Source organism: Microcaecilia unicolor, chromosome 3, assembly GCF_901765095.1.
Source record: "Microcaecilia unicolor chromosome 3, aMicUni1.1, whole genome shotgun sequence".
NCBI lineage: Eukaryota > Metazoa > Chordata > Amphibia > Gymnophiona > Siphonopidae > Microcaecilia > Microcaecilia unicolor.
The window spans coordinates 375,781,807-375,795,917 of record NC_044033.1 but is presented as its reverse complement, the minus strand read 5'-3'; the positions used below and the strand labels follow the sequence as shown (position 1 = coordinate 375,795,917).

The 14,111-nt window shown below is 44.2% G+C and overlaps 1 protein-coding gene across 13 annotated transcripts in view; it reads left to right on the top strand.

Moving 5' to 3' along the window:
• The first annotated feature begins 7,609 nt into the window (after positions 1–7,609).
• LOC115466989 overlaps positions 7,610–14,111 on the top strand; it is a 58,083-nt gene continuing 51,581 nt past the window's right edge. Inside the window, exons 1-4 of one of the 13 annotated variants that reach the window (XM_030198610.1) lie at positions 7,614–7,905; positions 8,277–8,317; positions 8,398–8,470; positions 9,649–9,739. In XM_030198610.1, the coding sequence (XP_030054470.1) occupies positions 9,722–9,739 (18 nt within the window). In that variant the 5' untranslated portion in view covers positions 7,614–7,905; positions 8,277–8,317; positions 8,398–8,470; positions 9,649–9,721. Of the gene's footprint in view, positions 8,106–8,276; positions 8,471–9,648; positions 9,740–14,111 lie in introns of all 13 variants that reach the window. The other 12 variants (XM_030198604.1, XR_003941629.1, XM_030198609.1 and 9 more) reach the window with 12 other exon arrangements.

The following is a 14,111-nucleotide window of genomic DNA, read 5'->3' as shown; positions in this document are numbered from 1 at the left end:
GTTAGGTAACATCTATGCTCCAAACACATTAGACATGACATTCTACAAGAAACTGACTATGATCCTCAGTGAGAATAGCTCACTTCCTGTTCTCTTGGGCGGAGATTTTAACGTAGCCTGGGATCCACAGATTGATAGGTCTCACCCACCAGCAGCAGGGGGACCCAAGAAAACAAGGGGACTACCGGACATGTGTGATGCTCTAGACCTCATAGACGTATGGCGCACATTGCATCCTGGGGAGAGGGAATACACCCATCAATCAAGGGCACACAATACCCACTCTAGGATTGACTACATGTTGGTTTCACGAACATTCTTTACCCATATTAATGAAGCTGTCATAGGCCCCTGTATCATCTCCGACCATGCTGCGGTATGGATGACCTGGCAGATAGAAAACCCAGATCAGGAAACATGGGGGTGGTCATTTCCAAGCTATCTTTATGGCAATGAAAAATTTCAAGAATTTTTATGTAAAAAATGGGAGGAGTATAAGCAATTTAATGAGGGAACAGTACAGAGGGCCTCGACTTACTGGGAAGCAGCCAAAGCGGTGATAAGAGGGGAAATAATTAGTTTTGCTAGCCATTATAAAAAGGCCCAAGATGGGGAGATACTACGACTAGAGAAGCGCTTGGCTAAGTTGCGGAAGCAATATGGGAAAGCCCCAGGTGTTACAGTGAGGAAAGAGATGGAGACGGACCAAATAGCACTGAACTCATTACTCCATGATCGAGCAGTAAAGTCTCAAGTATATTACAAATATCAATTATACAAGCATGGGGATAAGGGGGGCAAACTATTGGCAAGACTAGTGGCGCCGCAGTATACATCCAAGCACATTCTAGGTATCAAGGATAGGGAGGGCAGAATAGTGCGCACTGATAAAAAAATACAAGAAGTCTTCCGCAGCTTCTTTCAGAACCTTTATAAAGTGGGAGATTCTCAAGGCCTACAGGGAGATATATATTTACAAAATGTGAGGACTCCTATGCTGACACAAAGAGAATGTATAAAATTGAACACTCCTATTAGCAGTGATGAAGTTCAATGGGCCATTGGACAAAGCAAGTTGGGAAAGGCCCCTGGCCCTGACGGATTTAAGGCCGAATTCTATAAGCTATTGGGGGATCATATAACTCCTGCATTAACTGAGGCATTTAATGAATGGGTGGAGGAGGGGCGCCTGCCTGATCGGTTAAACCTGGCTCAAATCATAATGTTGCCCAAACCCAACAGAGATCCGTTGTTAGCATCTTCCTATAGGCCTATCTCGTTGATAAATAATGAAGTGAAGCTATTTGCAAAGATATTGGCTAATCGGTTGAACAAATTGTTGCCCAGGCTAGTCCATGAAGCGCAGGTAGGTTTCATCCAAGACCGGTCTGTCACTAAGAACCTACGGAGTATCATAGCGGCTTTAGAAAAATTGCGGCAAGACCCGGAACCGGCGATTTTGATCAGCTTTGATGCTGAAAAGGCCTTTGACCGGGTGGAGTGGGCCTTTTTGTTCTCCGTTTTGGATAATTATGGTTTCAATGGTTGGTTTGTGCAAGCGATTAAGGCGCTATATTCTTCACCTCAGGCCAGAATAATAGTGAATGGGGGGAGATCTGAGGACTTTGAGATTAACAGGGGGACCAGGCAAGGCTGCCCTTTATCCCCGTTGCTGTTTGCTCTTTATTTAGACCCCATGATCAGAGACATCCAGGACTGTCCAGCCATTAGGGGAGTGAGGATAGGTCGACAGGAGTTCAAAATTGCGGCATTCGCCGATGATTTATTGGTCATAATCACAAACCCGCGACCATCATTGGAAGACTTACTAGATCTTGTTCACGAATTTGGAGATTACTCAGGCTTTAAATTGAACCTGGATAAATCGGAAGCCTTAACAGTAACAGCGGACACTCGTGATTTGTGGGCTGAGGGATTCCCCTTAAAATGGGCGGAAGGCACATTTCGTTACTTGGGGATCCGTCTGACAGCTAACCCTGCAGAGATATATAAACTAAATGTCCACAGGCTGTTAGAGCAGACAGAAAGGCAATTGGATGCCTGGAATGTGTTGATGATGCCTTTGGGAGGCCGCATTAGTCTTATCCGGATGGTGATACTGCCTAGGTGGCTGTATGTATTGCAAATATTACCGTTGCGGCTTCTTAAAAAGGACATTAGGCAATTTTATAAGGTTGTGATGAGATTTTGCTGGGCAAAAAAGAAGGCAAAACTTAAGTTGCAGTTTTTGATGGGAAATTGGAGTCAGGGAGGTTTCGGCTTACCCCATCTACGGTATTATAATATGGCCTGTCTTTTGAGGGCGTTGAGAGATTGGATCTTTGGGTCTAATATACATGTGCCGCGTGAGTTGGAAGAGGCCCTTTTTCGGCCCTTTAATTTAATCGCTTTGTTACATACCAGAAGACAGATGATACCAAAAGCCTTTAGACATAGCATATTATTAATGCCCTTCAGGGACGCATGGCAATTCCTAGGGAGAAGCTTAGGGGGAGACCCAAGGATATCGGAATTAATAACGATTAAAGGGAACCCAGAATTCGTACCGGGACTTGAAAATCTGGTATTTCAGCAATGGGAAACCAGAGGATATTGTCAGCTAAATAATATATTAGACACATCAGGGAAAATTAAGTCTTTAGACCAATTAATATCACGTGCTGAGCAGAGATGGGGGGATGTATTTGCATATAATCAGATACGTCATTATGTTAAATCCTTGGGTATGGAGAAATTAGAGTTCAATCTGGGGGAAAAGGTACAGGCTTTTTATGATGAGATTGCGCCAGAGAATCCATCTATTTCGGGCATTCACAGAAAATTATGGACCTTGATTCCGAGAGAAGGGCGGACTCAGCTTCGGCAGAGATGGGAAGCAGATTTAGGATTAGATTTAACCAGTTGGGATATTGACAGACAAATTAAAGGGATCCCTAAACTAATTACGGGCGCCCGGTATAGGGAATGTGCTTTTAGGACACTTCATAGGGCATATTTTACACAAACACAACTGTTCCGGGCAAGAGGGATTCAGTCACCAGTGTGCTTGAAATGTGGACAGCACGAAAACACATTTTACCACGCCTTTTGGGAATGTGTAAAGATACAGAGATTTTGGCAAAGAGTAGTGGAATTTTTGTCTTATATATTATCAACACGGATAACAGGCACCCCCTGTCAGTTAATCTTAGATTGTTTAGGATCATTTGGGGGTTTATCAGCGGTTAAGACACTTTTGTGCCGTAAGCTGAGTTTAGTAGCCAGGAAATGCATACTGCAGGCTTGGGTGTCGGAGAGCCCTCCAGAATACTGGCATTGGCGTAACCAAGCACATCAATTGATGGCCTGGGAAGCGCGTGAGGCAAGAGGATCGTGCAAACGTAAAAAGTGCTTCCTTAGTATTTGGGGCCCACTCTTGGGGACTCTAACACAGAAAGGTAGAAGCCACATTCTTAATACGTTGTGAAGCTGCTGGGATGCCACACACCCTAAGAAAGAATAGCCTGCTGCTTACAATCACACACACATAAGACCATACATCTGATTCTTATGATAGGTAAAGTAGGATGGGATGGAGGGGTGGGGAGGGGAAACAGGAGGGTGGGGGGTTAAGTATATTCAATGGCAAATGACAGCATTAAAATACTTGTCCAAGGAAATGGTGGGGATTTGATTAATGTGGGGCGCAAGGATGTGATGACTCGTTTGTTTGGGATTGCTCCATATTAAAAGAAAGATACATAACAGTGAGGTAAAGGACTGGGGCTCTTCCTAATAATGATGCATGCTAATTTCTTGGATACAGTTTAAGCTTGATCTTTTGTATATTTAATAGTGAAGATGCCAAATTTGTATAATAAAACTATTGAAAAGGTACAATTAATGGAATAGGGAGGAGAAACAAAATGAAAAAACTTAAAGATAGAATGTGCCTGAGGGGTCCTATTATAGAGAATCAAAAGTACCGGAGAATTGTTGATGACTTATGGTGCATCTATGTCATTGATGTTGTCATTAATAAAATATTGTTGAATTTTTAAAAAAGAGAGGGAGGAGGGGGGGGGGGGGAATTGTTAAAAGTTTGATGACTGCCTTAATATGCTGTTTTTATTGTGTACATTTGATATTTGAAGTTCTGTACATTCATATTGTTGGATATGTTTCTTTCAAATTGTCATCAATAAAAAAAGTTGAAATATAAAAAAGGTGTCCTTTTTTGAAAAACAAATGCCTATTTTCTTTCCTGTGAGAAAAAAAGGTTAGGGTGTGCATGCATGACTAAATTCTGCCGAAGCAGTAGGGGGCAGTGTCATGGATTTTTAGACATCACTTCCCATCACATGACCCCATCCAAGATGGCGGCTAGTAGTGGAAACAAGAAGTGATGCAATGCATACAGTAGTGGTCGCCACCTTGTGACATCACCAAAAGAGGCAGGTCTATAAAAATAAGGTGGGGCAAGGGGCTCAGCTATGCAAACGGGGCAGGGCTTGGGCAGGGTCAAGACATCATATCCAGTGACATCATCCAAGGGGGCAAAATCATCAAAGGGGAAAGGTGTGGGCGTAGCTTGGGTGTGCCCTCATTTCTGATTGGCTAAAAACCCAGAAGTAGGCATGTCTCTTGTCAAAATCAATTAAATAGATGAATGCTAGTGAGGTACATTACTTTCCTAAAGCTGCATTTATCACACAGTGACTCCAATGCTCAAAGCTCCGTCACTGAAGCAAACAGCGCAGAAACATACCCCTCCATTGCTCAAAGCAAATGGCATTCAATTTAGATGCACTCTGTAAAGGCAAAAGCAAGGGGGAGGAACGTGCTTGGTGCATACACAGACAAGTTTTGCAGTAAATACAGCTGTTGTTGTGCGTATGAACCAGGCAAACCCGAAAGCGAAGCACCCATTGTCACCACTGTTCTGTGTCTTAAATAGAAGGTTCTCAAAATAATATTTTTTTTAACTTGAAAGGTTTAAATTTAAGCACTAAAAAAAAAGCACTGTGTGCTTTCACTTTCGGGTTTGCTCAGACTCGTATGCATTTGTTTTTCAGACTTCCACAAATTCACAGACTTCCTTCTGCTTCCCCCCCCCCCCCCCCCCAAAAATTGAAACCCAGCAAGTTTTAGAGAGAAAATCACAAGAAATTTCCTCTTTAAACCGCCCCCAATATGTTATTTTCCCAGCAGTAAGAGCAGGGAGGACCTCATTTACATCCGTTTGACTATATTTTAATACAATTTGTGGCCATCTCTTACATCCACGCTGTTTCCTGCACTAAGGCCTAGATGATCAAAAGCCCTGCGCTGTTCCAAACAGCGCCCTAAAAATAGCGCCGGGACAGCGCAGGGCTTTTCTGCATTGATGATCAAAGATAATGCATGCAAATCTAAGCAGCGCTATTATCTTTGATTATCATGTTTAAAGTGCGGGAGAATTGTGCCGAGCATGCGCTCAGCACAATCCTCCCACACTTGTTTGACAGGTCTGGGCTGTCAAACGCCCAAACCTGTCGAACAGCATGCTGAACGAGGCTGCCGCCGCGGCGCAAACTGTCTCCCACCCTCCCGCCCAGCGACGGGGGGGGGGGGGGGCTGGAGGTCCGGTGGGTCTCCAGCATCCCCACCCCCCAAACCCAATCTTTAAGTGGCCGCCTCCCGAAAACGCTGTCCTACCAACGGGGGGGGGGGGGGGCTGGAGGATCGGTGGGTCTCCAGCCCCTGAAACCCCCAGAAATCGTTGATTGGCCACCTCTGGCCAAAGGATCTCCCACTGTGATCCATCGACCGGGGGTGGGGGGGGTGGGAGCTGGAGGTCCGGTGGACCTCCAGCCCACCCCAAATCCTCCCCCCAGCGTTGTCCTTAGATTCCCTGGTGGTCCGTGGTGTGCTGTGGTGTCGTGACACCCCCCCTCCCGGCCCCCCTACCTTTTGTTGGAGGAGGGACGCAGCCTGCCTGCCTCCCTCCTCTTCCAGTCAGTCGACGCCCAAAATGGCGGCGCCCAGCCCCGCCCATTGCATCCTGGGATGCGCTGGACGGGGCTACAGACCATGTAAGGGAGCGATTCCCTTACATGGTCTGTAGCCCCGCCCAGTGCATCCCAGGATGGCGTTGATTTTGCTGCGGCCAGCGACCCAATCTTTGGCATGCTGGTCGCTGATCATTGGGGATGAATGTGTTAAGCGCCAATTAGCATGCATTTGCAAGCTAATTGCGCTAGAAGCCCTGTTTAGCATGCATTTGCATGCTACTTGCGCTGAGAGATCTCGAGTGTGCTGTTTCAGGCGCTCGAGGGCTCTGATCATGGGTCGGCTGCAAACTCTGGCGCTAGTATGGCGTTAACAGCCTCTAGCGCCAGAGTTTGCTTTTGATTATGAGGGCCTAAGGCCGAGATGCTCAAAAGTAAACGCGGGCGCTAAAGGCCATTAGCACCATACTAGTGCCCGTATTTACTTGAACAGAATGTTCAGAGGCCCGGAGCATGGGAACGAGCGTGCAGATGAACAACGCAAGTACCATGCTAATGTAGTCAGGCTCAAGTTAATGAGATCACTTTGTATTCCTCCCTAATGCTCAGAAAAGAGCGCCAGAAAGAAAACTGCCTCACTGCTGCAAAAAAAATAATGCCAGGTTGGAACAGGTTTAGGCTGTTGGAAGAGAGGATTTCTCATTATTCTCATGCTTCTCCCATGAATCTTTCTGCAAAGCTGCTTACTGATAAACTAGGCTGTTGCTAAGAAGGTTGTTATGAGCACATGTTCCCATTACTACATTTTTTTAAATTATGATTCTGTTAGGAGACACTAATTCTTTGTTAAAGAAAACAAATGTGAAATTTTTATGGTTCAGTAGCCTCTGTGGATTTATACATTAGCTACATATTTTCTAGTATGGGGGATGCCTCACATTCATTTTTTTCGTAGTGTTAGTACTTGGAGTTCTCTGTGTTACTAAATTTTAACAGATTTCGTGTTAATCTAGATGATAAGTCATGAGGCACACTGAGAAACTATTAATTTATTAACTTGCTGACTGAAGGGAAAACAGAACATTTGTTATCAGAAGAGAGGCAGATGATTGTATGTTTCCTGCTATGCATCGACAATTAATAGAATGTAACAAAAATGATTTGTACATATAAGGTGGGTGCTTAGAACTTTTGTTCTTGGTTTGTCAAGATACTCTTTTTAAGCTTATGTGGGTTGTTGTTTTTTTTTTTAAATAATAGCAGGATCCGGGGGTCAGCAAGTCAGTCACTGCCTGCCCGACAGTGTCAGAATTTTTTGTCTGTCTCAGCATTAAAGTTGGATCCGAAGCTGGATCCTACTTTAATGATAAGGGGAATAAAAGACAAACGGGGGCAGAACAGGGCAATGTAGCAGAGAATCCAGGGCAGAAGCTTACTTGAAAAGAAAAAATAAATCCAACACTCATGATGAAGGTAAGCTCCACCAAAGCAGAACTGGGAACCGCAGCAAAGGAAAGAACTGGGGCTGGGCAAGGGATATCCTTCTCTGCTGGGTCCCGCCCCCATGACGCGCCATTCCTTTCCTGTGGGCACTCCCCGCGTATCAAAGCAGTAGCGTCAAGTCAAAAAAAAAACAAAAAAACAAGAGGACTTCGTTTTTAAGGTGGAACTTAAAAATCCCGGGAATCCGTAGTCTCACTCCCTGCCGTTTTAATCAAGGATGCGTACTGTTGACCTGAAGGAGGTTTAATAAACCTCCTCAGTTGACCTGCAGAGCAGACTTTCAACTTCTAGCACAATTGGGAACGCCTCCTTTGGTAATAAGGTGGAAAGCTTGGTTGACTTCAAGAAGGTTGAATGAAAATTTCCTTGGTTGACTTCAAGCTGGGGAGCAGGAGGAAAAGGAAAAGCGCAGGTAATGCTGACGTCATTGTCCTAAGTGTGCTCGAGGCGGTCGGAAGGTTGTGTGTAGTACACCTGAGTGGTTGCCCAAAGTACTACGGAGTTCGAGTGGAAAGGGAAAAGGAGAAGGAATGAGAATATGATCACTCATTAAATTAACCACATAAAATAAACTTCTGGTAAGGAAGCCCATCACCTGGGTACAGAAGGAATGTGAGTGCTGTTACCCACCTTTTTACAATGTGGATTCTTTAAGTGATTTCATTTGTAACTTTAGATCGTTTTCGCAATGCTATGCCTGACTGTATTGTAACCTACCTGGAGAAACTGGAAATGTTCTAATTGCTTTACGTTTCTTGTTTCATCGTCCCTCCCTGCATAAAGGAAAAAATTGTGAGGCAACACAACCTTTTTTCTTCTAGCAGGTAACATAAGTTTCTGTTTACTTCGGACATTCCTCTGGGTTTAGGGACTCAATAAGTAACGAGTGGAATATTGATCACAGATCCTGAGAGGAGAAGAGGGATGTCTGAAGGAAATAAAGAGAAATTGAGGAGAGGAGAATAAAGAAGACTTTTGTAAGTTAAGAAACCAGCTACTATTTTTGTATGTTCTAGTTTCTGTTTACTATCTGTCTGCCAGTGTGTGTGTGTGTAGTAATAGAGAATTAGATGAATTTAAATTATATATATATTTTAACTGTGCTACTGGAATAGTTTTTGTTTCTTTTGAATTGTACTGTTGTGATACTGAAAGGTCAGCTAAACTGTAGGGCCATGAAGAGTATTCCTTCTTTATCCGTGTGGGGTCACTTATGCAGTGGTCTGCCCAGAGCTGAGGGGCTCATTAAATTGGGAGTGGACCTCTGTTGGACTCCTACATATATTTAGACCCTGCTGAGCAGCTTTTGTTCTCCCTGTATTTAGTGTTTTATTGTTGTGTACAGTATAAGTTGCTTTGGATTATTCTGCAGCAGCTTTGCTCTTATTATCTTGGGCAAGTCACTTAACCCTCCATTGCCTCAGGTACAAACTTAGATTGTGAGCCCTCCTGGGACAGAGAAATATCCAGTGTACCTGAATTTAACTCACCTTGAGCTACTACTGAAAAAGGTGTGAGCAAAATCTAAATAAATAAAAATTTATTAAACAGTAGTAGGCTTCAATGGACCTGCTTGATATATAGTGTTCTAAAGCAAAATAGTAATTGGTGAAGGGAGCAGGGAGACTTGACTTGTGCTTCAAGGTTTTAATTGTTAAATCGTCTTCTTATTTGCTGTTGCTCTGCAGTTCAGAAGATTGGAATTCCAGCAATTCCAAGCATGTTTGGAAGGATCTGACTGCACATGTAAGAAAAGGAGTGACAGGGTGTATGTGAGGAAAAGGCTAGGTGAGAGAAGGGATAAAGTAATAGTTCTGTCTGCCTCTTTAACTGCGTTCGCTCACGTACAGAGAAAGCACAGTATTCTACATCTTGATAAAAGGGAGGCTTACCATTTTTTTGTTTGAATTCAGCTTGTTCTACCTCCCCCAACAATTGCATGAGGGAGGCTGAACTTGTTGGCTCTTGGAAATTACGTATTCAATCAGATTTGTTTTAGGAGTATTCCTGGAGTTGAAGGTGATGAAAGTGGATATTACATGTATATTCTGAAGAATCTCTACTCATCTACCTTCCCTTAAGTACATCATCACCACCTTCTTATATTCCTTTTCCTTCCTTCTCTACTACTGACTCACCATCATCACTATTGCAGAGTATCGACGCTCATAAGGAAGATTGATGGTGGATCAAGGCAGAACTCTCGCACATCTTTATAAATAGCTCAAATGGAGCATCTTCTGCAGGTGAGTGTTGGAGGGATCTAAATGTAGCCAGTCACTGGCTGTGTCCTGCTTACCCATCCCCTTTCTCCATAACTGGGAAACCTGAGGCAATGCAAATTCAAGGGTCCTATAATCTATTGCACTGAAAAGAATATAATTTATTTAACTCATTCTACTTTGGAAATGATATATCTACACAGTTTTTTAAATTAAGGGGGAGGGGTGTGCTAAGATGCAGTGTTCCCACTGATTTTGAGGCAAAGTTCCTGTTATGGAGTAGGCCGAGATACAACAGACCGGCCTTTTGTCTTACCTGCCCGTACCGCAGATGAGCTCAGGGCTCAGCTGCAGCTGTCCTTCCACTCCAGCAACAAGTAGAGAAGGAAAAGATGTTGGCTGCCACAATACAGGGGAACAAGAGAAAGAAAGAGATGAGATGCCTGAGGGGGAGGGGAGGGAGGACAGGGATGCTGGACTATAGTATGGGTAAGGGTAATGCATTTGATATATTGTTTTTCTGTGGTAAAATCAAAATGGTTTACATATCTGCAGGAACTTTCTCTGTCCATAGTGGGTTCACAATCCTTAGTTTTATATCTGGGGCAATGGAGTGTTAAGTGACTTGCCCAGAGTCACAAGGAGCTGCAGTGGAAATTGAACCTGGTTTTGCTGATTCTTGGTCCACTGCTCTTACCTTTAGGGAGATGTTGCATGGGAGAAGGACAGAAAAATGCTGAACTATGCAGGGGGGAAGGAGAATAGGAGAGAGGATATGCTGAGCCATTGAGCAGGGTACTGGGGGAAGAGAGAGACTGGTTAATGCACTGGAGAAGGGGGAGACAGAGGAAATGCTGGACCATGGTGGGAGAGGGGTGGGAAGGTATTGGCCTATGCAGGGGGATGATGGACTATGAGGGAGGAGAGATGCTGAGGGGAATGGATAGGAAACAGGAAGATGTTAGATTACAGAGGAGAAGGAAGGAGAGGAGCTGGGGAGATACGAGGCATGGTGGAACCATGAGGGCAAGACCAAGGAGATGAATGAGACAAGGATGGGACTAGAGCTGGGAGATGGTGAAAGGGCCTAAATAGAGAGTGTGTGTGTGTGTGGGGGAGGAGATAAGAGGAGAAAGGCATTGCAGGGGGTGACCAAAATGGAAGGTGCTAGTATGAGGATGAGAGACATGAGAGTGAAATGTGGTAATGGGGAGTGGGTGAAAGAAGGGAATAGACTGAGGACGGAGTAAAGCAGGGGAAATGAGAGGGCTAGGGAGAGGGTGAGTGGGGAGATGGAAAGTTAAGCAAGTAAAAGGAGGGAGACAGAATGAATTTTGAGTGGATATAGAAGAAGAAAAGTGAGAAATTAAAGTGAGAGGTCAGTATCGGAGACAGGGGGCTGGGGAATGAAAGAAGACATGAGGAGTGATGGCAAATGGATTACAGACTCTGGACCGAGTTAGATAAAAAACAAAACAGGAAAGCAGATGAGGACCAAAGTGAATGGAAAAATAAAATGTCCAGAAAACAAAGGTAGGGAAAGTATTTTATGTTGAATTTATTAATTGGAATCTGTCAGCTTTGGGAAATGCATATCTCTGATGTTGCCGTGTTTTGCCCAATACAAGTGGAAATGCATATTTTTTTGTATTTCTCCAGTGTTGCTTTACATGCAAACTCAGGCTTTTTGATGTCCCCAGTTCAGCTTTTGCCTTCATCTCTTTATTACTAGTGGAGTGGAGGGAGTAGCATGATGGTTAGTACAGTGAGCTGAAAACCTGGGAAATTGGGCCATACATACAAATTTTTTCACAACAATCACAGAGAAGTAGGTTATCAAAAAAAAAAATCAAAGAGTAAGTCACTTCATTGGCAGAAAAAAAAATCCTCTTATGATTAATCTTCAAAAAACAAAAATTATACAGTTTCCCTAAATCAATAATTGAATAAGATTTAAACTTAGCTTAATCAAATGATTAATGTGAGCAAGTGCAAAGTGGTACATGTGGGAAAGAAGAACCCGAATTATAGCTACGTCATGCAAGGTTCCATATTAGGAGTCACTGACCAAGAAAGGGATCTAGGTGTCGTCGTTGATGATACGTTGAAACCCTCTGCTCAGTGTGCTGCTGCGGCTAAGAAAGCAAATAGAATGTTAGGTATTATTAGGAAAGAAATGAAAAACAAAAATGAGGACCTTATAATGCCTTTATATCGCTCCATGGTGCGACCGCACCTCGAATATTGTGTTCAATTCTGGTCGTCACACATAGGCGGTCGGTGGCCCAACTGTTTGGGGAGGCTAAAGGGGGAGGGGGTTAGGGGTGGGGCCAGGGGTGGAGCTTAAATCCATAATTGTCTGATAACACACAGAAAAAATAAATAAAAATAAGTCACAATTAATACCTTTTATTAAATTTAGATATTAGCTATGTATCATATGTCAAAGAATAAAGTGATTGCTCAAAGCATATACTAACCACAATCGCTCAACTGCAAAACACTATGCACAACTTTGTGCAAAAACACACTCAGAACCATAAATATAACACTGGGCAGAACCTAATATACCACCCATACGGAAAATGCAGATCGTCAACAATATGAAACAAGGGATCATAATATCACAATTCTCATGTAGAGCCACAAAACACCCTAATTCATGTTTAATGTGGGATAAAATGCCATAAATAAGTAAATAAATATAAACTTTTAATGTTGAGCACCTGATTCTCAAAGTGGACATATTCCAAACACTATAATGAAAATAAAATGATCTTTTCTACCTTTGTTGTCTGGTGACTTTGTTTTTCTGATCATGCTGGCCAAGTATCCAATTCTGCTGCTATCTGTCCTCTTAACTCCGTTTCCAGGGCTTCCTTTCCATTTATTTCCTTACTTTCCGCCTCTGTGCTTCATTTCTTGCCTTACATCCGTAAGTAAAAGCTGGGTCCTCTGCAGACTTGACTGTCCAGTGGATCCAGCTTCTGCCTATTTTCTCCATCGATGTGCAGGTTTTCTCCCTTTTCCCTCATCCCATCTCCTTCCTCCCCTCCATCCATCATTTCTTCTCTCTCCCTTCCCCTCCATCCATGTGCATTTCCTTCCTCTGTCTTCCCTCCCCTCCATGCATGTCCAGAATTTCTCCCCTTCATTCATGTGCATCTCCTTCCTGTCTTCCCTTCCCTCCATCCATGTCCAGCAACCCTCCTCTCTCCCCTGCCCTCCATCCATCCATGTCCAGCAACCCTCCTCTCTCTCCCCTCTAGCCACCCACCCATGTCCAGCAACTCTACTCTCCCCTCCATCCATCTATGTCCAGCAAATCTCCTCTCCCCTGACCTTCCCTCCATCCATGTCAGCAACCCTCCTCTCCCCTGCCCTCCATGCATATCCAGCAATTCCCTTCTGTCCCCTGCCCTCCTCCATCCATACCCAGCGCGATTCTCCTCTCCCCTGCCTCCATCCATCTGGGCGAGCGGCGCCGTGGGTCTCCCCTCTCCCTCCCCTTGCTTACTATCTGCCCCGCGCCATCTTTAATTTACCTCCGTCCCAGTGACGGCCGCGTCATTTCAAAGCCCACCCTGCTGCCCATCTCTATTCTTCCCTCCCTTCGCGACGTGAGTTCGTACCGCAGAGTACCGCCTTCTGACATCATTTCCTCGAGGGCTGGACTCTGCAGTACGCACTCACGTCGCAAAGGGAGGGAAGAATAGAGACAGGTAGCAGGGCGGGCTTTGAAATGACGCGGTCAACACTGGGACGGAGGTAAATTAAAGATGGCGTGGGGCAGATGGGAGGGAAGGGAGCACTCATGGCGCCGTTCGCCTGCCCAAAACCCCACGGATGCCTAACCCTTTCCTGCTGCGGCCGGGGAGGCTTAGCCTCCCCAAGTCTCTTATACTGGGCGCCTATGTCGCCACATTTCAAAAAAGATATAGTGGAATTAGAAAAGGTGCAGAGAAGGGCGACGAAAATGATAAAGGGGATGAGATGACTTCCCTATGAGGAAAGGCTAAAGCGGCTAGGGCACTTCAGCTTGGAGAAAAGACGGCTGAGGGGAGATATGATAGAGGTCTATAAAATAGTGAGTGGAGTGGAACGGGTAGATGTGAAGCGTCTTTACGCTTTCCAAAAATACTAGGACTAGGGGACATGCGATGAAGCTACAAAGTAGTAAATTTAAAACGAATCGTAGAAAAATTTTCTTCACTCGATGTGTAATTAAACTCTGGAATTCGTTGCCATAGAATATGGTAAAGGCAGTTAGCTTAGCAGAGTTTAAAAAAGGTTTGGATGGCTTCCTAAAGGAAAAGTCCATAGACCATTATTAAATTGGACTTGGGGAAAAGCCACTATTTCTGGGGATAAGCAGTATAAAATGTTTTGTAATTTT